This window comes from Ovis aries, chromosome 25, assembly GCF_016772045.2.
Source record: "Ovis aries strain OAR_USU_Benz2616 breed Rambouillet chromosome 25, ARS-UI_Ramb_v3.0, whole genome shotgun sequence".
NCBI lineage: Eukaryota > Metazoa > Chordata > Mammalia > Artiodactyla > Bovidae > Ovis > Ovis aries.
Window position 1 is genome coordinate 2,427,618 of NC_056078.1, and position 25,172 is coordinate 2,452,789.

General features: G+C 43.4%; 1 protein-coding gene across 1 annotated transcript in view; it reads right to left on the reverse strand.

Annotated features, from left to right (window-relative positions):
• Nucleotides 1-274: 274 nt before the first annotated feature.
• Nucleotides 275-25,172, reverse strand: part of FMN2 (formin 2) — a 352,649-nt gene continuing 327,751 nt past the window's right edge. The window contains exons 16-18 of the mRNA XM_027962131.3: nucleotides 25,017-25,166; nucleotides 3,287-3,368; nucleotides 275-1,782 (exon numbers count right to left, since the gene is read on the reverse strand). Of these exons, the coding sequence (XP_027817932.2) occupies nucleotides 1,756-1,782; nucleotides 3,287-3,368; nucleotides 25,017-25,166 (259 nt within the window). The 3' untranslated portion in view covers nucleotides 275-1,755. The remainder of the gene's footprint in view (nucleotides 1,783-3,286; nucleotides 3,369-25,016; nucleotides 25,167-25,172) is intronic.

Sequence of the window (25,172 nt, forward strand, 5' to 3'; positions counted from 1 at the left end):
GACCTGGGTTTGATCCCTGGATTGGAAAGATCCCCTGGAGAAGGGAATGGCTACCCACTCTAGTATTTTGGCCTGGAGAATTCCATGGACTGTGTAGTCCATTCATTTGCAGAGTCGGACATGACTGAGCGACTTTCACTATTCACTAATAACTGTTCAGCCTGAAATAAGAACTTACAAAAATCTTTGGACACAGACGCTCTAACTTAATTCCCCTCTGGGATAACTATTTTGCATGTACTTTTAGGTTATATATACACAATAGCCACAGAACTCTTTTATTATGCATTTTATTTTCATATAAATTAACATCCTAGAAAAATTAAAATAGAAACACTAAATACAGTATTGCACATAGCAATCTCTGTTAAATGCCCCATTATATCATCAAAGTTCATATACACATGGAGGGACTGAAGGAGACAGGAAGATGGCAGAACAGCAACCCGAGAGCCACTACTGTGTCTGTGCACATCAACTACAGACTGAAAGGTAAGGACAGTATTTTACACAAATAGAAACATAGTTACAATTCAGATTTTCTTTGTAAGTTGCTTCCATAATTGGTTTGCAATAGCAACATATTCTCCCCTTTATTCATAGCCATACCCCAAGACATATCATTTTTAAAAATCTATTAATGTTAGACAAAGCCATCACAATGCTTCAGGAGTGACTTTAAAATACTCTCAGAAAGAGTGGAGATATACTTTTTCCCTCTCAAACTAAAATAAAATATTTTCCTAGGCTCCTTTAGATCATAAACTCTTGCATACTCATTTCATAGCTTTTGATTAACTGCTGTAACACATAAAGAAAACCCCAATCAAGTCACAATACTCAGGCAGGTGGGTTTAATGAACAAGTCCTAGGTAGATATCAATCCATCTAAAAGTTATTATTATTTCTTTTTGCCAACAGTTATCATATTTGGCAATTTTATGAGGATCATTTAAAAGCACTGTGTCATTTTCTTTGAGAAGGGCAATGGTAAAAAGTTACCGAGAGGCACGACTTTGGTTTAATTGACCTTTGCTGCAGACTGGCTTTATGTAGGTCCTAAAGGACATGGTTGATAAAGGCCCTCATTTAACTTAAAATTATGATTCCTGCCTATATTAAATGATGTATAGAAAGGGTTTTCCTTTTGCTATATTTTTTTCTATTCATTGTCTGATGAATTAAAAAAAATGATAATCTTCTTTCACAAATATATAGTTACAGAGACCAACCCAAGAGCTGGGAAAGCCTTATCTATGACACATATAAATGGTACCTCAATTTTAAAATAGAAAATTTATATGTAGATGTGAAACTGATACAAACAAGTCACTAGAAATATCATGTTAACCATAAATCTAAATGCAGTGACGTGGAGTACTGGTCGTCAGGAGAAAGAGCGTTTCGCTGTGACAGGGAATATTCTCACAACAGTAAGTTGGAGGTTACTGTTTCGCATGTTCAGAATTAATGCAGATACTGCCTCTTACACATGCTGTTTTGGTCTATTGGTAAAATACCATAAACTTTTACAAAAAGAAAAGGTGTCACATTCTCCACTGGCCTACTGCTTTTGCATTTTTATATGAATACAGTGTAGAATTCAACAACCAGTAAACTGTCTGGAAAGCATAAAGATTATGCAAGAGGCCAAGAAGAAACATGATCAAAATGATGAGTTTCCTTCTGCCCTCAGGCCGGCTGAATTCTGTGGAAGTGGCTTCAGTGACTCATTTTTGTTCTGCTTTTCGTTGGTCAGGTTTTCATGCTTATTTTTGCTTTCTGAAATAAATGCATCAGTTAAGAGAAATAGTCAGAAGGAATAACTTTAAAGAGTGTATGGAGTTTAGAATAGTATTTTCATTTGGATCAAATTCTTTGAGAAAAGGTTAAAGATCCACAGCTCATAAATGAAAAAAGATAAAAGTAAAATCTATTTATCTCTTAGAATTTTCACTAATATTTTTGAGGGAAAAAAAGGTTTCAAAATTTAGCTTCTAATCGATGTGAAAGAGTATCAGCTCACCTTTCTCATTTTCAGTCTTATGTACAAACACATAAATATGAAAATTGAACCGAGGCTTCATCTCATTGTTAATGTGATTTAATTCTCTTCTATGACTCAGATGGTAAAGAATCTGCCCACAGTGTGGGAGACCCAGGTTTGATCCCTGGGTCAGGAAGATCCCCTGGAGAATGGAGTGGTGACCCATTCCAGAATGCTTGCCTGGGGAATTCCATGGACAGAGGAGCTTGGCAGGCTATAGTCCATGGGGTTGAAAAGAGTTAGACACAATTGAGGGACTAACACACTTTCATCTCATTGTTAATGTGATTTAATTCTCTTCTATCCTTATAACAGCATAATTGTGGTTAGTAAATAACTATTCCTCCTCATTCTATACATGTACTTGAAGATTTACTTTCATCAAAAAGATGGAACATAAACCAAACCATAATATAATACTTGTTGTTCAATAAGATTTTGATACAGAGAAACGGAAGGGAAAATATCTTTTAAATGCAGATATAATTTCTAACTTTTTCTAAATAAAGCTGTTTAATTGTGGCCCAATTTGGGTTATTTGAGTATCTTCCATTTACACTCTATTAGACGAACTCAATTCAAAATGCTATTTGAAGGTCTAACCCAACTTTTCATTTAAAATAGCGTTTACTTACTCTGTAGTGCCAAGTGATAATCCCTCAAACATTCAACAAAATGTAAGACAGCATCACATGGACGCATCATGTCCACCAAACCCTTCCCTTCCTGGTGCACAACCTGGTGTTTTATCTTGAAAGGGGAAACGAGCAAAGAGGGAACCGCTTGGCTTGTTACACTTGGCTGTGGGCTGACAGCTGCTGGTAGCCCCCTGTGTGGCCTGAGCTCCTGGTCTGAGCAAAGAACAATGCTGCACCTGGCACTCCCTTTGTTAGGCCCCAAGGGTGCTCATGGGATTACAACAGCTGTGCTGTGACCCATGTATGATGAGGAGAGTGAAATATGGCCCCCAACTCCACCAGCAGCCCCCCACATATATGCACCCCCTCAGTGGATCCGCCTTGATGGTTAGGCTTTGAATGCTGAACACCGAGATTCTTGTAGACTCTGGTGCCTGATTACAGGCAGAAGGAAAAGCAGATTCTCTAAGTTGGAAGCTCACTATTTGTTCAAACTTAAGGGAAAGATTATTAAAATGTTATTAGGTGGATTTGTATATTCTGAGAAGAGTGTTTAAAAGCCAGAGAAAACCACAAATCAAAAAACAGAATAAATACTTACAATTCCAGAGTCATGTCTTGGTTTTATTTTATAGAGTGACTTTCCCTTTTTCTGCCTACACACCTCTTCAGCTTCTTTTACTCTAGGTGGGGAGAAAACACATGATATAAACAAAGACTTACAAAGATCACTACAGTCCATCTATAGTAGGTGAGCAAGTATCATGAAGGATTTGATTTATTAGAGAAAAATAATACCACATACACAGGAATGTTACCTGATACTTGATTTAAAAACATAATAGAGCTAGAGGTGAATTCATCCGTAGCTCTTAACTTGGAATCAAAGAAGGTTGAATGGAATAGGACACAAGCACGTTTATATTTTTAGGCATACTAAAGGAGTCTTACACACAGGAAAATAAAGAAATAGCCATCATATTCAGGTGAGGGTGCTGAGATTGGCTCCATTACATAAATGGGGATGGCTCTACCATATAAATCAGAAGCATTAGTGAAATAAGCAGTATGATATAAGAACTCATATGTTTATTTAAAATGATCTCAGATTCAGTTTCCATATTATGTTTCCCCAGGCATGGAAATCTATACAATGAATACTTGGGACCATTTTTCTTTTTTAATTGAGTGTCATCAAGCATGGGAACCAGCCATTTGAAAACAGAAAATAGAGACTGAGCAGTAATGTTTGAACACATCTAGGATTTCCTTTTAAACACATGCTTCAAGGAAAACAGTACTGAATGTACCAGAGGAACAGTTAAAAGAGGACATCATTGGAAGGGAGGTTGCATAGCAAGTCTGGCCCTGAGGTCTGATGCTGGGGCAGCATCTGCTCGCTTGGCCCCCTGTATCCCGCAGGGAGGACAGGGGCTCAAGAATGCAGAACAGTATCACTACTAGGACTGCCCAGAGCTGCTGCAAAGATCCAAAAAGTTTTACTTTAAGAGTTCTTTAGAGGGCTTCCCTGGTGATCCAGTGGCTTCTCCCAATGCGGGGGCCTGGGTTCAATCTCTGGTCAGTGAACTAGATCCCATACACTGCAAGTAAGAGCTTGCATGCCACAGTTAAAGATCCCATGTGTGGCTACTAAGACCTAGTGCAGCTTTTAAAAAAAAGGTACTAAAAGTTCTTTATAAATGCTATAAAATGTTATGAATGATTGCTTCTAATAAGCAAATAGTAAGAAATATGTGTGTTAGTTGCTCAGTTGTGTCCGACTCTTTGTGACTCCATGGACTATAGCCTTCCAAGTTCCTCTGTCCATGGAATTCTCTAGGCAAGAATACTGGAATAGGTTGCCATTCCCTTCTCCAGGGGATCTTCTCAACCCAGGGCCTGAACCCAGGTCTCCTGCATTGCAGACAGATTCTTTACCGCCTGAGCCACCCAAAAAATATGTAGACTGGAATTCTATTAATAAAAACAGGTGCCATTAGAAAGGAAATAACCTACTAGGTTAATTTATTTTTATTATTGTGATTCTCCTTGGGAATTAAAAATAGAGTACTTCTGGAGAAACTGACAAAGCTGTGATTTATCTTAATAAAAGACTTCTTATGGAGATCTTGAAACCTGGTTCCCTAAAGAAATGAGTTATAAATATATTTCTTAAGCCTGATGGCAAAATTTCTAATGACAGAATTCATCTCCTATGCAGCTGAATGAATCCCTGTTTTAAAACAACAGAATGGAACAAATCGTTGAGTGCAGCAGCTATGAGGTTACTGTTACAGCTCACAGTAAGGCACGATGGATCAAAGTAATTCTCTCTCTTTTTTTTAAGCAGTTAGTGAAAATCCAGTAGATCCTCTCTTAAATTTACTCGGGACTCTTTAAGGCATTTTGTAATATATTTTTTTTTAAATCAACTTCACAAGTATTTAGACCACCAAAGCATCTTAATTTTCTTACTATCTTATTTTCTAAGTATCACAGAAAGCTCAGTCTACAAACATTTTCAGTTTTACACAGAAAACAAGTGTGGCCATTCCTACAGCAGGAGAACTAGAGAGTGTGGTCAGGATGCCTGAGTTGGCGCAGGGCTGAGGGCCCTGAAACCCAGGCAAGAGCCACAGATGTGCGCAGATGCCAAGGATGTTGCCCCAGCTCAGGGTTCAGGGCAGTTGTGCCCCGAGAGGTTTCAAAGAGAACTCTTAGTTTTCCATACTTTCCTTAGAAGGAGAAATGGGGCTGAGAGCAAGGACTCTGTACAGAGTAACCTGGGAGTGCTGCAGGGGACCCTGTTGCCCTAGACTCCCCACTGAGGCCAGAGCTTCCTCCACCCTACTGGTTCAGGCTCTGGATATGAACGTGACCGATGGGGCAAGTGGTTCGTGTGTCCCTACACAGGCTGCACACACAGCTGAGCTAGGAGCCGGGCCCTGGGCACCAGACAGCTGAGAGGATTCTCAAAGTCAGGTGCAGAGGAATTTCAGAAAAGCAGCTCCCGGACCAGGTGGCTCTGTTCCAGGTCAGTCCCCTAGGATGTGCTTGCTTGGAAGCAGGAAATGCAGGCACTTGTGGGCAGCTCTGCAAGCAGGCCCATCTATCCTAAGCCTCCTAGCAAATGCTGCTCCCAAATGCCAGTTCTCTTTCAACAAAACTCTGACAAGACTTTTCCCCCACACTTTAGGCAGGAAAAAAGAACATGTCCCTGAAGGTGAGCTGGCAGAAGTAAGAGGAAAAATACTGAGGGAAGCAGGGATGGAGAGGCCCCAGTCCCCTCCTGCTCAGGCCTTCCCCTGGGCACTGGGGATAGTCCATGAGCTCCAAGCGCGAGCCTGCTGATAACCCCCTTCCCTTCTGCCTCACCCCTCAGTCAATGATTCCTAAAATTTCTTAAACTGAGTAGGAAAGAGAAGTTCATTACAAAACTAGATACTAAGTGAAAAGGCACAGTGGTGATAACATTTCAAATAACAAACAAAAATGACCTACATGTCCAAGTTGGAAAGGAGAAGGGGATAGGACCTCCTTCACAAAGGGATTCCCTGATAGCTCAGTTGGTAAAGAATCCGCCTGCAATGCAGGAGACCTGGGTTCAATCCTGGGTTTGGAAGATCCCTTGGAGAAGGGAAAGACTACCCACTCCAGTATTCTGGCCTGGAGAATTCCATGGACAAGTCCATGGGGTCACAAGGAGTCGGACACGACTGAGCACTTTCACTTCACTACACAGAGAGAGAAAGCCGCCTGGCAAGCAAGGAAGAAGCCAGGGCTTGGCACTTGAGTTTAACTTCCAGTGAGGATTGGGGAGGGGGCGGTGCGGTCTGTGGATGGTGTGCAGAGATACAACTCTTGCAAGATTCATGAAGATGATTTCTTTCTAATGTGGCTGTGCCCTTGATTAAGGGCATTCCTTAATCAAGACTTTACCTTGTTAGTCAGTTTCCCAACAGAAACAAAAGCCATAGATACACTGCTCTTGTCATTCAGTTGAAAGAGAAGGGAGCCCCTCCTGTAACACTGAGCAGTAATAATCCAGTCTAAGTGAGTGCCCCAGGAGCCAGTCCGGGCATCAGGTCCCGAGCAGAGAAGAGTCTTCCAACCACGGGCTGAGAGCAGTGCTCTCCTCCCTCACCAGCTTAGCAGAGTCACCTGGACTGTTCCGTCTAAAAAATAATGCTAGCTTTCCTTCTTCCTAGTCTCTCTGCTTTTGGTGATGCTGTTTTTTCAAAACCACTGGAAGTGATGAGAGAAGAGTTTTCATGTTCACATGGTTTGTTTCCGTTCACATTTTCTTTGTTTAGGTTGCTGACTAGAAGCTGCACTTCTTAGAATTAGCCTACCAAAGATGTCATCTGAAAAACAATTACTTCCTTTTTAGTTCTCTATTGTCAGCCTATTAAGTTCAGTGAAAATATTTTAATCCGAAAGAGCGGGGAGGGGCTCTGGACGGAGGCTGGGCGGGGACGGGGGTGCGGCTCCAGGAGACAAGCAGGTATAGACGCCGAGTGGACCGAGTCCCGGCTCGCCCGCCCTGCTTTATAACCGCGATGATCACACACCCACACACCCACACAAATCCTGAAAATACAGTAGAAACAATCAACCACAATAGTTCTTATGACTACAGGTGGAAAGAACTTAAGTGTTGTCAGGGACATATTTCTGAATTTGAGTTGGATTTCTGAACTTTAACGCTGACAGTCTGACTCAGCGAGAAAAGCAACAATATCCGCTCCTCCAGGGGTGACGATGCAGTTAGAACAGCTCACAGCAACTTCGACTCTTCTGACCAGACTTCACAGGAGCCTCAGAACTCTGCGGGACCGGTCTGTGGGACCCGCCTCAGGATGCTGGGCTGGCGGAAGGCGCCTCTGTGCATCCCACACCACATGCGCCCTCAGCGCGCAGAGCGCAAGGGGAGTCTGCCACTTAGTCAACAAGACCCGCTCAACTTTGGGGACTGTTCATAGTTCAGAGTCCAAGATTCCATGACAATTAGATATATATGTTTTATCCTTATGCTCTAAAAGCTGCAAATATATTCCTTTCACGAGTATAAGGCCAATAAGCAGAAATGATTTACATCAGCGTTTCCTGAAACTGTTATTATGGAGAAGAGGTGGGTCCAAAGAGATGGATCATTTCTTCGTAAGAAAACACATTCAAGTTATCAAGTTAATCCCCTAGATTCAGGATCTCTTTGATAACTGTCTAATGTTCTATAAATATAGGACATTATATGCATGAGCTACGGCAGGAAGAAACAGCTGTTTCTTAGGTTTGGAAAGGCTGTAGGTAAGGAGAGATGGTTCCACAGGACAAGGCTGTGCACTTACTTCAAGGCAAAGGAAACAAAGATACCACACACACATACACACACATACACACATCTCAGGAGATGTGTGTGTATTCACACACATCTCCTGAGGTACCTATTATTGTTACCGAACTTTAACCATGAAGAAACTGAAACTTAAAACGGTCAAATCACTCACTGGGGGTCAGAGTGAGTGGCAGATTCAGCCAGACACAGACAACACCTCCTCAGCCCAAGCTGTAAGCCTCCCTCTGTATAGCCTCCTCACAAGGCAAACGCAGACGACGATGAAAAACACGGCCAACAAAATCTTCCTCTAGTTATTAACATGAACATAGTTATTTACACTTATGCATTTATATTTATCATATATTTACATTCATTATAGTAATTTATATTTATTATATTTGTTTTTATTTCTGTTTATTTAGAAGTATTTGATTTTGAAATGCTGACTCTCCTAGAACCCTGAATATAAAAAATGTGGCAGGTTAAAATAGTTTTTGATAACAGAATGATACCTAGAAAAATGGGTGCATGTGTTTTACCAGATCCTGGAGATTCCAGGTTCAATCTCTGGGTCTCCCACACTGCAGGCAGATTCTTTACTGTCTGAGCCACTAGGGAAGCCCGATCCTGGAAAGAAATAGCCTAACTGGACAAATTCTGAACCGTATTCAAGGAAACATATTAATGGAAACACAATGGGCTACAGTGTTCATTTTTGAAAAAGGAAAGCATATAAGATCATCCAGAAAAAACAAAACTACAACCACATTTTCTTGATTCTAATATATGGGAAGAATTCTTGGTATGGCTGTCTACATAAGGGATGTGAACTGCAGTTAGTAAAAAGGCAAAAATACAGAAGACAGAAACTTTTCCACTAGGCTTTTTGTTTGTTTACACAAATCTTCACTATAAACAGACTAAATTTTAAGCTTTAACTCAGTGAAGGCATTTGTGAGGAGAGGCAAGTCAGCACACACTTGGAGTGTGTAGTGCCCTTGCTTTTTGGTGATATAACCTGACAGAGGGCTACAACTCAGAAACCTACAAGGGCAGGGAGCACATTTCCCCCGTTATCTCAGATCATAGTGGTCTTACCCAAGTGGCAGCCAGTAGGTGCTCAGAGTCTCTGACAAGTGTTGAAAATGCTGACATTCTGTGCTGCTGAACATGGGAGATGCCTCTATGTTAGAGCCTAGGTGACTAAATAGTAAGGTGCACACTCCATGTGTAAATAAGACCCTGAATTACATTCTGTCACACCAGAGCATCTTCCCCTGTTCTTCCATAAGAAATTTACTATGGTATCAGAAAGTTGAGAAATCTGGAAGGTGCCATTTAGAACCTTTAAAAATGCTTGGATGATACATTTTAAACATTCACTGAAAATAGGAATATTTGTATTCATAAACATGTTGGGACTCTAAAGCCCTGATAACATAGTTTTCATGGTTAATTTAAAATCTCTTGGGACTTCCCTGGTGATCCAGTGGTTAGTAATCTGCCTGTCAACGCAGGGGACATGGGTTGGATCCTTGGTTTGGGAAGATACCACAGGCCAATGAGCAACTCAGCCCATGCCCCACAGCTACTGAGCCCACGGGCTCCAGAGCCTGCGAGCTACAGCTACTGAGGCCTGCACACCAGGAGCCTGTGCCCTGCAACGAGAAGCCCGTGTGCCGCGGAAGAGCTGCGCCACTCACTACAGCTAGAGAAAGACTGAGCACAGTAACCAGGACCCAGGCCAGCAAAGAACAAAGCAAAGCGAAAAAGCTCTCATTAAAAAAAAGAAGGCTTGCTTTTCTATGGCTTTTGTAGTCTCACTGCTCAGTCGCTCAGTCATGCCCGACTCTGTGACCCCATGGACTACAGCACGCCAGGCTTCCCTGTTCTTTACCATCTCCCGGAGTTTGCTCAAATTCATGTCCATTGAGTCACCAATGCCTTCCAGCCATCTCATCCTCTGTCATCTCCTTCTCCTCCTGCCTTCAATCTTCCCTACCATCAGGGTCTCTTCCAATGAGTTGGCTCTTCGTATCAGGTGGCCAAAGTATGGGAGCTTCAGCTTCAACATCAGTCCTTCCAATGAATATTCTGGGTTGATTTCCTTTAGGATTGACTGGTTTGATCTTGTGTCCAAGGGACTCTCAAGAGTCTTCTCTAGCACCACAGTTTGAAAGCATTAATTCTTCCATGCTCAGCCTTCTTTATGGTCCAACTCTCACATCCATACATGACTACTGAAAGAACCATAGCTTTCACTATACAGACTTTTGTTGGCAAAGTGATGTCTCTGCCTTTTAATACACTGCCTAGGTTTGTCATAGCTTTTCTTCCAATGAGCAAGTATCTTTTAATTTCATGGCTGCAGTCACCATCTGCATTGATTTTGGAGCCCAAGAAAATTGGAATTCTCCAGGCAAGAATACTGGAGTGAGTAGCCACTCCCTTCTCCAGGGGATCTTCCTGACCCAGGGATGGAACCCAGGTCTCCTGCATTGCATGCAGATTCTTTACTGTCTGAGCCACAAGGGAAGCCTCAAGGACTATTAGACATAGACACAGACTACAGACTATTAGACTATAGACACAGAGAGTTTATCACGTTTCCTCCCGTGACACTCAAAAGAGTACAGCAGAGCTATTTACACCACAATGGCTTGGAATCACGTGCGAGAAAGATGTGGGTGATACAAGGCAGGAGCGCCTCTAGGAAACATGCATATTAAGGGAGAACAAAACCACAGTTTTTTCCTCTACTGGATTATTCCTTTCAGGCTAAAAATATGCTGTTGATTCCTCCATTAAAAAAAAAAAATCCCTCACTCTTCCCCCTCCAGCAAGACCTTCTTTCTCTGCTGACCTCCCAGTGTACTGGTTCCTCCAGAAAGCTACCCATCATCCTCTTCTCCTGCGTCCATCTAACCAGGCGCCTGTCACTGACTACCTAATGGTGCCTGCCCTTGTGAAGACACTGATTCCCCCTGCTCCTGCAAGCACCACAGCATGTCATATGGCTCTGGTTTACACCCTTCTTCTGGAAGCCTCTTCCACATGGTCCACCAGGCTCCATGATCTGGCCCAGCACCCCTCTGCACAGTCATCTTCCACCTCTTTCCTCCTGCTCACTCTGTTCAGGATGCTCACTGCATCTGCCTCCCTCAGGCTTTGCACTTGCCACTCTTCCTGGCTGGAATGTTCTACCTCCATCAGGTCAGTTCAGTTCACTCACTCAGTCGTGTCCAACTCTTTGTGACCCCATGAATTGCAGCACGCCAGGCCTCCCTGTCCATCACCACTCCTGGAGTTCACTCAAACTCATGTCCATCGAGTCAATGATGCCATCCAGCCATCTCATCCTCTGTCATCCTCTTCTCCTCTTGCCCCCAATCCCTCCTAGCATCAGAGTCTTTTTCCAGTGAGTCAACTCTTTGCATGAGGTGGCCAAAGTATTGGAGTTTCAGCTTTAGCATTAGTCCCTCCAGTGAACACGCAGGACGATCTCCTTTAGAATTGACTGGTTGGCTTTTCTTGCAGTCCAAGGGACTCTCGGAGTCTTCTCCAACACCACAGTTCAAAAGCTTCAATTCTTCGGTGCTCAGCTTTCTTCACAGTCCAACTCTCACATCCATACATGACCACTGGAAAAACCATAGCCTTGACTAGATGGACCTTTGTTGGCAAAGTAATGTCTCTGCTTTTTAATATGCTACATAGGTTGGTCATAACTTTCCTTCCAAGGAGTAAGCGTCTTTTAATTTCATGGCTGCAGTCACCATCTGCAGTGATTTTGGAGCCCCCCCCCCCCGCCAAAAAAAAAGTCTGCCACTGTTTCCACTGTAGCCCCTGCGTTATTCCTTCACTTCCTTCAAGTCCCTGCTGACCTGCCACAGAATACTGTCTGACAGGCGCACTTACGCTGCCGCACCTCCTTCAGCTCTCTCTTCCCTTCGCCCTGAGTCCCCAGAGGACAGAGCAGGCCTCTTTCCTCACTGAGCACTAACACAGGACACCTTCATTCCCCTCTGATCCTTAGTTTTCATGTTGTCAAGTGTAACCTATGGACAACACGATGGCTCATGATGGGAGAGTGCCACCTGCCCTTTGAGTAAATGCAGAGTGGTCAGGGCTTGGTGGGGGAGGTGAGGAGAAAGCTGGTGGATTATCCAGAGAATGTCAACATTGCTCAGTAAGATAAAATGGCAGATGAAACTGATTAAAGTTTTCAAACTTAGAAAGATACTCAAAGTATCAGGGATCCTGGGTGTTTTATCATTTATTTTAATAAACAAACAAACAAAACACCCAAAAGCAAAATAAATCAAAATAGAATGAAATAAAATGCTCATGGGCTTCACGTAAGACAACATTCAGAAAGAGCAAGCATGAGTTGGTGCAGTCACCATGGAGAACAGTATGGAGATTCCTCAGAAAAACAGAGGTACCAGAAGATCCAGCAATCCCACTCCTGGGCATAGATTCAGAGAAAACTGTAATTCAAAGAGATACATGCACCCCAACGTGCAGCCCAACAGCAGCACTACTTACAATAATCCAGACATGGAAACAAGCTAAGTGCCCACAGACAGATGAATGGGCAAAGATGTGGTACATATATATTCAATACAATGGAGGCTCACCATTCTCTAGGTCCATCTAGGAACATGGATCCAGGGATGGGTGAATCCATACTAAGTGAAGTCAGTCAGATGAAGAAAGACAAATATCATATGACATCACTTATATGCGGAATCCAAAATAAGACTCAAGTGAACTTATATATGAAACAGAAATAGATTTACATAGAGAACAGACTTGTGGTTGCCAAGAAGGAGGGGGCTGGAGGAGGGATGGAGTGGGAGGATGGGACTAGCAGATGAAAACTATTATATATAGAATGCAAAAACAACAAGGTCCTACTGTATAGCACAGAGAACTGTATAGCACTGAGAATATATATCTCAGGATATATATTCAATATCCTGAGATAAATCATAATGGATATATGTATGACTGAATTACTTTGCTGTACAGCAGAAGTTAATACATTATAAATCAACTATACTTCAATTAAAAATTTAAAAAATAAAAAAGAGGAAGCAGACAAAAGCACCCGAATTTGAGTTTGATATGGAATTTTTTTCCATAATTCCATATATAATATGCAGATGAGAAATATTATGCATGTGTAATAACTCTGACGATGATGATGACAACCACGGTGCTAATGATCTAAAGGTCCTTTTAAGGAGGAACAAATTATAAACAAGAGCTTTCCACAGAAACTAAGGAGCCTGGACTGGAGGACACTTCTTTGCCACGATGGCTGTTCATCTGGACAGCTGAATAGACTAGCAATGCCCGTGTCCAAGGCCATGCTGCGCTTCCACGGCCAGTTCCAAGCACCAGGATAGCCAGTCCTCACTGCGGGCCCACTGGCCAGGAAGCACCATGTAAAAGGTCTGTCCTTGCCCCAAGAAATGTCTGCTTTCTTCTCAAGGGCTCAAACTTCCTCTCCTGACCTAGCAGTTGCCCATGGTTCACGTTTCTAAGCCTGTTTATGATAAGTAGAAGCAAAGATCTTGAGCAGCGGCTTGGTCAGGGGCTCATGGGGAGGGGTCCTAAGTGAAGATTCAGATCCAGGCAAGGGCCCAGTGGGTGGTAGATGGGACATTCTGGTGAGAGGGTGGAGGCCCAACAAGACAGAAGTGAGAGATGGGGCTTTACCCCAGAGCAAAGGCGAACACATTTCTTCCCCCTTTTATTTATTTTAACCATTATCATAGCCACTCTTTTTTTCCTAAGGATTTATCTCTTCTCCATTAGAACTACAGATTGAGAAAACTTGGACAATCTGACTCCTCTCATGGAGATTAGATCTGAAAAAAGTGTATTTGGAATACATGAGTCATTTCAGATCACATATACACATATTACCTATTTTGTGTCTGTGTGTGTTTTAACATGACTTAAGATTTCCTGAAAGAAGAGATAAGAAAGTCTTCTTCAGAGATCAATGCAAAGAAATAGAGGAAAACAACAGAATGGGAAAGACTAGAGATCTCTTCAAGAAAATTAGAGATACCAAGGGAACATTTCATGCAAAGATGGGCTCGATAAAGGACAGAAATGGTATGGACCTAACAGAAGCAGAAGATATTAAGAAGAGGTGGCAAGAATACACAGAAGAACTGTACAAAAAGATCTTCATGACACAGATAATCACGATAGTGTGATCACTCACCTAGAGCCAGACATCCTGGAATGTGAAGTCAAGTGGGCCTTAGAAAGCATCACTACGAACAAAGCTAGTGGAGGTGATGGAATTCCAGTGGAGCTATTTCAAATCCTGAAGTGAAAGTGCTGCACTCAATATGCCAGCAAGTTTGGAAAACTCAGCAGTGGCCACAGGACTGGAAAAGGTCAGTTTTCATTCCAATCCCAAAGAAAGGCAATGCCAAAGAATGCTCAAACTACCGCACAATTGCACTCATCTCACATGCTAGTAAAGTAATGCTCAAAATTCTCCAAGCAGGCTTCAGCAATATGTGAACCGTGAACTTCCAGATGTTCAAGCTGGTTTTAGAAAAGGCAGAGGAACCAGAGATCAAATTGCCAACATCTGCTGGATCATGGAAAAAGCAAGAGAGTTCCAGAAAAACATCTATTTCTGCTTTGTTGACTATGCCAAAGCATAGTGACTGTGTGGATCACAATAAACTGTGGAAAATTCTGAAAGAGATGGGAATACCAGACCATCTGACCTGCCTCTTGAGAAACCTATATGCAGGTCAGGAAGCAACAGTTAGAACTGGACATGGAACAACAGACTGGTTCCAAATAGGAAAAGGAGTACGTCAAGGCTGTATGTTGTCACCCTGCTTATTTAACTTCTATGCAGAGTACATCATGAGAAATGCTGGACTGGAAGAAACACAAGCTGGAATCAAGATGCAGGGAGAAATCTCAATAATCTCAGATATGCAGATGACACCACCCTGATGGCAGAAAGTGAAGAGGAACTAAAAGCCTCTTGATGAAAGTGAAAGAGGAGAGTGAAAAATTTGGCTTAAAGCTCAACATTCAGAAAATAAAGATCATGGCATCTGGTCCCATCACTTCATGGGAAACAGTGGAAACAGTGTCAGACTTTATTTTTGGGGGCTCCAAAATCACTGCAGATGGTGACTGCAGCCATGAAATTAAAAGAGGAAGAAAAGTTATGACCAACCTAGACAACATATTCATAAGCAGAGACATTACTTTGCTGACTAAGGTCCGTCTAGTCAAGGCAATGGTTTTTCCAGTGGTCATGTATGGATGTGAGAGTTGGACTGTGAAGAAAGCTGAGCACCGAAGAATTGAAGCTTTTGAACTGTGGTGTTGGAGAAGACTCTTGAGAGTCCCTGGGACTGCAAGGAGAGCCAACCAGTCCATTCTAAAGGAGATCGATCTATCCTGGGTGTTCTTTGGAAGGACTGATGCTAAAGCTGAAACTCCAATACTTTGGCCACCTCATGCAAAGAGTTGACTCATTGGAAAAAGACTCTGATGCTAGGAGGGATTGGGGGCAGGAGGAGAAGTGGACAACAGAGGATCAGATGGCTGGATGGCATCACTGACTCGATGGACATGAGTTTGAGTGAACTCCAGGAGTTGGTGATGGACAGGGAGGCCTGGCGTGCTGCAATTCATGGGGTCACAAAGAGTAGGACAAGACTGAGTGACTAAACTGAAGATTTCCTGAATCTGAAGTTTATACAGAGAAATACTGGTCATTTCACTTCTACAGAGTCATTATTTAAATAGATGGAGATCTTTTAAATTTTGGAATGAACTCTGCTACCTGTTTTCCTACAAATTTGTGCCAGTGGATTTATCTCTGAAATTTTGATTTAGCTCATTTAGTCATATTAGTAGTTGAAAGACTTGGTTTCCTTAAATGTATCTCCTGAACACAGGGGAAATGGCCAGGATGATTTCAAAACTGTAACCAACCTGAACAGATTGCTGAGGGCACGTGGAATGTTCAATTGTGGTCCATGATTAGACCTAGTGGCGAATGTGAGAAATTCTATTTACTTGTTTTTTTTTTTTAAATAGCTTTATTAAGATATCATTAACATATTATTAAATGTCCACTTAAAGTGGACTGAACAGGGAATTCCCTGGTATTCTAGTGGTTAGGACTCAGCGGTGTCACTACTGAGGGATGGGGAAGGATGAGGGAACTAAGACCCCACAAGTCACATGATGTGGCCAAAAAAACAAATAACAAAACAAAACAAACAACAGAAAAACCCATACCCTACACCCCACAATGCTGTGCAGCTGTCTATTCTTAGAACATTCCACCCACCAAAGGAAACTTGTCAGAGGTCAATTCCCGTTCCTTTCTGCCCCCAGCCCTCAACAAGGGCTAATGTACTTCCTGATCCTATATAAATACTTGCCAATTTTGGGTGTTTCATAGTCTTCTTCTGTGACCATCTTCTTTCGCTTAGCACAGCGTTTTGAAGGCTTACCCATGTTATAGCATATATCAGTGCTTCATGTGTTTTCATCATTGAGTGCTATTCCATTGTAAGGATGTGCTGTATTTTGTCTATCCACTCATCTGCTGATGGACATTTGAGTTTGTTTCCAGTGTTCAGATGTTACGAGTAACACTGCTGTGTGCCCTCTTCCACGGATTCCAGGAGGGAACTGTGGACCTCATGGAAACTCTAGGCTGACCTTTTAAAAAATATTTTGGCCATGTCCTTCCAGCATGTGAGAGTCACAGACATTCAAAACTGAGTTTGATATCTTATAACACTTGCTTCTTAAGTGTTAATCAGACTTCAGCAGGCAAAACCAGTGAGTTAACTGCTCTTTGTCAAAATGACCCAGCATGGCTGGGTCTAATGCTGCCATCAGCTTCAAATCTGTTGTAGAGACTAACACCTATGTCTTGGAGACGATCCTGCCCACCCCCTTCTCTCACAACTAGCTTCTGAATACCCATTACTGACCCCATGATCCCGAACTTTTTAAAATTTATTTTTAATGGGAGGATAATTGCTCTACAACGTTGTGTTGGTTTCTGCCATAAACAATGTCAATCAGCTATAAGCATACACATGTCCCCTCCCTCTTGAACTTCTCTCCCACCCCCTACTCCATCCACCTCTCTAGGTCGTCACAGAGCACTGGATTGAGCTCCCTGTGTTACACAGCAACTTCCCACCAGCTAGCTATTTTACATGTGATTTACATACATATGTTTCAATGCTACTCTCAACGCTTTCCACTTCTCTCAGCTCCCCACTGCTCTGCCATGTCTGAGTGTGCAGAGCCAAGCAGACAGGAAGAAGGATGTTTGGCCAATGGGCTCCTCTGCTTGGGGGGCTCAAAGCCAGTCAGGAAGATGTCGCAAGGGGGTGACTGGCGGGGCCCCTGAATTCTTACATTTTTCTCTACCTAAAAAATCCAGGCTCCAGTGAAGTCCACACAAACCTAAGAATTTAGTGTTAGACAAATCTGGCCTCTTCTTACCACAGGTTATAACCATCACATTGAGAGGCTCCTAAAGAAATTGAAAATGACTCCCCAAATAATAGCTTGCTGGTAAAGGAATAGCTTACTTTAGGAATTATTTTTAGTTCACTGTTGTTTAGTCACTAAGTCATGTCCAATTCTTTTGCGACCCCATGGACTGTATACTGCCAGGCTCCTCTATCCATGTGATTTTCCAGACACTGATACTGGATTGGGTTGCCCTGTCCTCCTCCAGGGTATCTTCCCAACCCAGGGATTGAAACTGTGTCTCCTGCATTGACAGGGGGGTTCTTTACCACTGAGCCACCAAGGAAGCCCATTTTCAGCTTGTCTAAACTCCATGATGTTATTTCTAATGAGTAATTTTTAAATATCTTTACTCCATGAACCATACTTTGACTCAAATATGTTTTACTACAAACTTTGCTAATACATCAAAAAAACTTTTTAGCAAATGCTGAAGAGAAATTAATAATTGCTCAGATACCTTCATAAGTCTCTACAAACTCACCAGAATTGTTTAAATCCTTTTTCAAAGCAAAAAATGTCTGTGGACAAGTTATTTCTTGACTCTTGACCCCGACTATCTGTTAGAAGCTCAAACCAGAACCTTTCAGGGTGAGTTTTTTCCATTTTTGAACATGAGGCTTTGAGAAAGGATTTTCTCAAAATTTAAAAACATCTCTTGAAACATGATAAGATAAAGAAGCAAGTGCAGTGACTTTTTTCCATCTAACCTTCGCCTTAGAGTTTTACATCATTTTTTGAGAACTAACTTTTAGAAAATAAATTTTCTGATATCCACAGTCTTAGATCTTTTCTTAGCCATGGCTTTTTGTAAATCATTTTAGGAGAAAGAAAGGGGGAGGTTTGCTTTCCTGATCTCTAAAATCTGGGTAACATAAGCTTGTCATGACGCAGCTGAGACTTAGACTTTCCTGACCTCCAAAGTTGCTCCAGTCAGGAACTCAAGATAATGTGTGTGCAGAGGGTCCGCTTCCTGTCACCTCTTGCTGCCTCTCCTGGTCCAGAGCATCACACCTTTCACCTGGACCATCTCTGTTTCTCCCTACTCGTTTCTCAATACCATGGTCCCCCGTCTCCTACACATTTGGCCCAACTGTCTCTTCTGAACTGAATCGCATCAGGTTATTCCCTTTCAAAAGCCCTGCAAGAACTTTTACTGTACCCACGATACAAGTCAGTCTGTTTGCATGATTGCAAGGGCCTGAATGGTCAGGTCCCTGCCTGTTCCCTCAGACTCATCTCATGACCTGGAGAGCAGCCAGTCTTTTCTGCCAGGCTCTGTGACCTTCCCACACCTCTGCCAGCCAGGCTCACCATCCTGCCCTCACCAGGCTCAAGTTCTTCAGGTGTCAACATAAATGTTGCCTCTTCAGAAAGGCCTCCTCTGACCACACTTTCCAAATGAAACTCTTCTGCTTTTCATTCTGCAAAATTGGTTCACTCTTTACTCTCCTCATAGTGCTACTTTCAACCTATAATTTAAAGATGTGTGTGTTCACTTCTTTATTGTCTGCCTCTCTCACTAGCGCGTAAGATACACGTGGCCTGGAAATTTGCCGAGCACAGAGTAGGATGTAAATATTTGCTGAATTAATAAATTCATGAATTTAGTTGCCTATTGTATCTTAATGCATATGAATTGCTCCTTTAATGAGTATATGTCATATTCCTTACACATTCCCAGGCTCCACTGGCCACTGTTCTGTCTTGTCATTTTCCAGCCAAGGCGTCTGCTACAGGGATCAGAACTAGGAGGAAGGTTTCGTTATGGGCCGTTTCTCCAGAAACTGATGCCTGAATTAAAGGGGTACGTGGTTGGCCAGCTTCACGTGCTGCTGCATATGACAGTGCGGAGTGGAGGTCCAAGAGGCAGCTCCACTTAGGTGTCCAGTGAACACATGATTACAGAACAGTAAGTCTGTCTCTTTAGCTCCAGTTTATTTTTCATTGCTCTGAAAATGGTTGCTTCCTTCTACTCTCCTGACACCCCATTTCAATCTGAACACACAGCTCACATGCATACAAATGATGGAAAAAGGAATGTTAACAGTGTATGAGGCACCTTCAGTTTACTGTGCAATATCCTAAGGCAGGGAACACAGACACTTTTCCTCCAACCGCAGACCAGTGGGGTTGAGACCAGATCTGACTGCCCCTCGCCTGCGCAGTGGGAGGAGTAGCTGCCCTTTCTCCTGGTTCCTCAGAGTAAATTAAACAGCAAATTAAGTTAGACAGCACTTTAAGCACAACCCTTACTAATGCCACCACTGATTAATTAAAATGTCTCAAGCTGACTACAAATGAAATGGTGACAGGCCTCACTGCATGATGGGGCTTGAGGCCTGGCTCCTGGAGGTTGGTCTCCTCGTCTAGGACACTCTCACCCCCAGGACCACCTGGTACGCTCCTAATCAGATCTGCATCAACAGAATTCTGGAGGAACTGATCTCCCCTTGTTGCTTTCCCCCGCCCATCACACTGCACCAGGGCTAGGCTGTCAGCTCCAGAGAGACAGGGTCGCCATCAAACGACTGAGGGTCTCCTGGGCCTGGAAACGCAACATGGAAGGAGACGATGACCACGTCACACAACTGGACTCTGCCTAAAAACCGAGTCCAGCTATAACAGAGCATTTGCCGGCGATGAAGCTGTCTTGGGCACAACTGTCTCCCCCAGGACCATGGTCCCTCCATCACTGTGGAAAAGCGTGTGTCAACAGAGGGGATATATTGTATATACACACACACACGCGTATAGCTGATTCACTTTGCGGTATAGCAGAAACTAACACAACACTGCACCGTAACTATACTCCAATACAAGTTTTTAATACAAAAAAAAAAGGAAAGAAAAGCACCAGGGCCTCCGTCACTCTGCACTGAGTCCCCTAGCTCCTATCCCCTGAGCTCCCTGGGCCTCCTGCGCGGTCGGTGCTGCTGACAGCCCCCTGGAGATGAGATGGGTCCCCTGGGTCCTCACACACGGACAGTGTGCTTGGGCAGCATTCACGTCAGCGTGTCCCCATCCTCTGGGTAGAGTCGAGCTGACATTTAAAAAAAAATATTTTTCATATTTCGTGTTGCTCAATAATGAGTCCAGATTTCTCTGGAGAGGGACCTCAAATTAATAAAGGTACAAGCCTAGTTCCACATACATGAAAAATTTTTTTCTGACTCAAGACAAAACCAATGGGTCAGCTGTCTAAAGCATCAAAAGAGGAGTAAGCATGATTTAAAACCAAGAAAGGACAGGTCACTTCAGCCTCTTCAAACAAAAGTTCATCTTGGACTCAGAATCAAGACATTTTACCAACCAAGAAGGCAACTGCATCACAATAATGCCTTGCATTTACAGATATGTTCCTAACATGCCTTGTCAGAATGTCATGTGACCTTGTGGGTCATCATAATCAAGAGGTCATTTATATTAAATGATGGACAACAGCCACTGAATATTGAGCATGGAGACACTGCCCTACATACTCTAGTAAACTTGCTCAGTTATAGTCTCTCTGCAGGGCAGCTATTACTGTCTCCACTTAGCTAACTCTGAAGCCATGCCTGTCTAGAACTCAAGCCAGGTGTGTATGAACTCACAGCTAGAACTCACAGCAAGTGTGTGTACATGCTAAGTCGCTTTAGTCATGTCCGACTCTCTAAGACCCCATGGACTGTAGCCCACCAGGCTCCTGTCCAAGGGATTCTCCAGGCAAGAATACTGGAGTGGGTTCTCATGCCTTTCTCCATGGGATCTAGCCGACCCAGGGATCAAACCCGAGTTTCGCCTTGCAGATGTATTCTTTACCACTAGCACTTACCTGGGAAGCCAATAAAAACTCTGGTCTGGAAATGCTTGTGTTTTCCATACCCCATTGATTAGAAAGACAGCAGACCTTTTCCCCATAGACTAGAAACTCACCATTTCAAGAAATATATCTATTAAATCATATAAGTTATCAGAAAAAGCCAAAAATACATTACTACCACTCCATACTCAAACAACAATTAGTAATGACTTTTATAGAGTATTTACAACCTTAAAATAGTATTCAATGTAAACATAACAAATTAGAGCAAGGAAAACTTGATCAGAAATGAAAATTTCAACCATGCCATTAAAGCATCTTTTGAGTTCAAGACATGCTAAGACATTCTGGTAATTACACAGGTTATTTTTAAAGGCTTAATAAATTAGGGCTAGTACAGTATCATTTACTTGCTCCTCCCTAACTCCAGTGACATTGCCAAGAAGGGGTTGTCACTTACGGCAATCCTCCTCTCTGGCTGCAGGACTGCTGAACCAATCACAGTCCCCACAGAACCAACCTCTGGCCACTGTGGCTGATCCAAAGATGCACACGACTCCTCTGGAATTCCTCTCTGGGATTTTACTAGAAGCTCGAGAATGCCTTCTCCTGGGTTGGGAGAATGTGAGCCCACTGGACTGATGGCCAGGGGTCCACCCGTAAAGAAACAGCCTGGCCTGGAAATTGTGCTAAAGCACAGAGCGATTGGAGGGAGGGAGCTGAAAGGCGAGAGAAGATGAGAGTCCAGATGAGAGAGAAAGAGAGAAGAGGGAGCACAGGAGGAGGAGAGGACACTGAAAAGACAGGTGGCAGGTGGCAGGTACAGACACACGTAACCAACGCCCCCACCCAACCCCAGGCTGCGGTTGGCATTTCTGCAGTGAGGCATCCACAGACACCTTCCACCCTGTCCTCCGGAGGGCTAAGGAGCTCTCTCACCTGCCACATGCTCCTCCTAAGTCCTCTGTTAAGAGCAAGCGAGCCGTGTGCAGAGGACAGCACCCATCACCTGCCCGTTAACATCACTACGAGATGAAATGAAGTCACCTCCAGTGAGCCAAAAAGCCCACTGGATTTTTTTAAGCACAGGAGGAAGTATAAAAAAAGGATCAGGTTGATTGTATGAGATACTCAGCGAGCATGTCCAACGCCTAAGATCTCATAAATGGTGGACTGTTGTCAACAGTGTTTCCTGGAGACCCAGCTCTATCTCAGGGACAAGGCCTTCGCCATTTCTGACAGTCAATGACTTGCTCCAGGCCAACATCATCTCCATGGGAGCCGCTCAGCACTTCTGGACAGGCCGCGTGGTGAGGAGAGCTTGGATGAGAGACCCCCTGTGATCTCATGCCAGGACCTTAGCTGAGAACCCCTTGCTCACGTGTGTGCCCTCAGGCCCTCTCCACTCCTGCTCTGTCTGTGCCTACCTTTCGCCATTTCCACTCTGTCAGTATTGAGGTAGGAGACGGCGGGCCTCTGGGCCAGACACCTGGGATTTGTCAAGAGGAGTAAAATTCAAGCTTTGTTCTTACCCAGACACTCCAAGGACAAAGCTAGTGGTAAAAGCTGAGTTCTGCTAAAGCAAAGAGAAAAGGTGCCCACTCCTGAGGTCAAGGAAGACTTCCCTGTCTGCACATGTTCAGGAAGTCTTCTTTGGGGTTGAACAGGGAAGGGACCCCACCCCATAATAAGTGTGGACATGCACCCATAGGCCTCTATGGAGGGATACATCTGAGAAGAAAGTTGCACACACATCCTTGGGAAGGTGCGTGGACCAGTTAGGTGTGAAGAGAGAAACAAGATAATTGGCCAGGAGTAAACAAAGACCTAGAAGGGCTGTCCTATATAAGTGACTTAAACACGTCCAGACTGTGTTCCTCCTCACTCGCTCCGCACTCCTCTCCAGGTGTGTATCTCTGCCCTCCTTCTGAGCTGGACGAACAAACTGTTTTCCTGTGTGCTCTCCCATATGTTGTGCTTTGTATCTAATCATAAATGTTGGACCTGTTTTTACAGTTTTTGCCTCCTTGAAACAGTCTTGCTTACAAACAGGGGCAAGAGCCCGGGCCACTTTTGCTTCTCGCCTCTAGTCCCTGGTGGTCTAGTGGCTAGGACTCTTGGTTTTCATCCAGGTTCCCCAGGTTTAATTCCTGGGCAGGGAACTAGGATCTCTCCCTCTGAGATCAGTATCATCCCAGCTCCTGTGCAAAGTGAAAACACTGATCTTTCTATATTGTTTCCCAGTATGACTGAGCCCCAGGCCCTTCCCAGGCTTAGGTCAGAGCTAAAAGGAGGCATGCATGGAAGCAGTGAGCACCAGGAAGGGAGGCTGTCTGCAACATGCCAAAGTTAAAAACAGTTTCCTCCTCACCATTTTCCAAACCGAGCAAGGCTTGCTCGGTGAAAAGCTGGAAACATCCATGTCTGAACAGTGGTCCAGATAGGCCCGTGCTCACTCAGTTCTCTCCTGCCTCACCAATCTGGACTCCTGGAAAATCCTGCCTCACCAATCTGGACTCCTGGCACATGTCCTTTACATTAACCTGGGTGATGCATCTTGAGGTAGAACAGGTTCACTGTCTCCAAGTAGATGTTTACAGTGTTTCCCTTCCATTCAGACTGCTCTCTTTCCCACCCACTGGTCACCGAGGCAGACTTCCTGCTCTGATGGAGTCGCGGGCTCTAGGTAGGTAATTCTATTAGCGAGAACAGTCCACTTGCTCAGCAAGTGTCAGCAATTAATCTCACCTGATTTAAAGACCGATTGAAATCTACTTACAAGTGAAAACTAGGTGAGCCAGCGTGGTTTTGTATATAAGCAAGACCAAAATGAAGATGATATGAAAAAAAAATTGTGGGACTTTGTGCTATGATGAATAAAGTCCCTTAAGAGGTATGTTTTCTAAAGCAAAATCCTTATTAGGGTCAGGTTGTGGGAAGCACACTAATAGGCTCAGGATTAGGGTTTGGTTTCCCTTTTATTCTCCCTTCAGACCCCACAATCTGGGGACCTGCTTCCCAACTTGGTAACAATGCACTTGTGTAAGCTTCATAATCAAGGGACAGGACTCTATTCCATGTACTTTAGACAGGAAATTTCCCTTCATTTCTGAAGATACACTTAAGGAAATGTGATACGATCTGATAAGTCTTGAAAATATCTCTTAAAAATATTGATCATCTTTTTCTTGGTGACACCTGGGAGAAATTTTGATATGAATGGTGAAGTGTGCAACAATATCCCATGAACTGAGCAAAAGTTAAACCAAACTGATTCATCTTACCTTATTAAGGCCTTTTGGAAATGAGTGGGTCTGTCACCCCAGCAGGGTTCTTTTACTCCTCTTCTTGCCTGTCTGCTTCTGTGTGGCTTCCTGGTCTACCAGACAGTGGTCCTGGCAAACCATCACCCCAGCTGCCCTTTGCAGCATCACAGCCACTGTGCTGACTCTTCTTATTTGAACTCCAAGTACTGCGCAACCTCAGCACCCTCTTAGACTGGAAACCCCAGGGTGAGGACCTAGTTTTTCATTCAGGATGTGAAAGTTGGCAACCCCTAACAGGTCACACTTGAGAAAACACCAGTTTTAAAATGCCACTGTGTAAATGAAAAACACCTACCTTTCTTGTAGGATAAGTTTGTTCTCTTTCTTCCAAAAGTCTTTAAAGTCAGAGCTGAATTCATGCCAGATACCGAAGAAAACGTTTGGGGACACTTCCTTCTCTCCAAGTTTTGGTCTCATGAAGAAATAGGCTGTAGTCTCCAAAAAGCTGTGA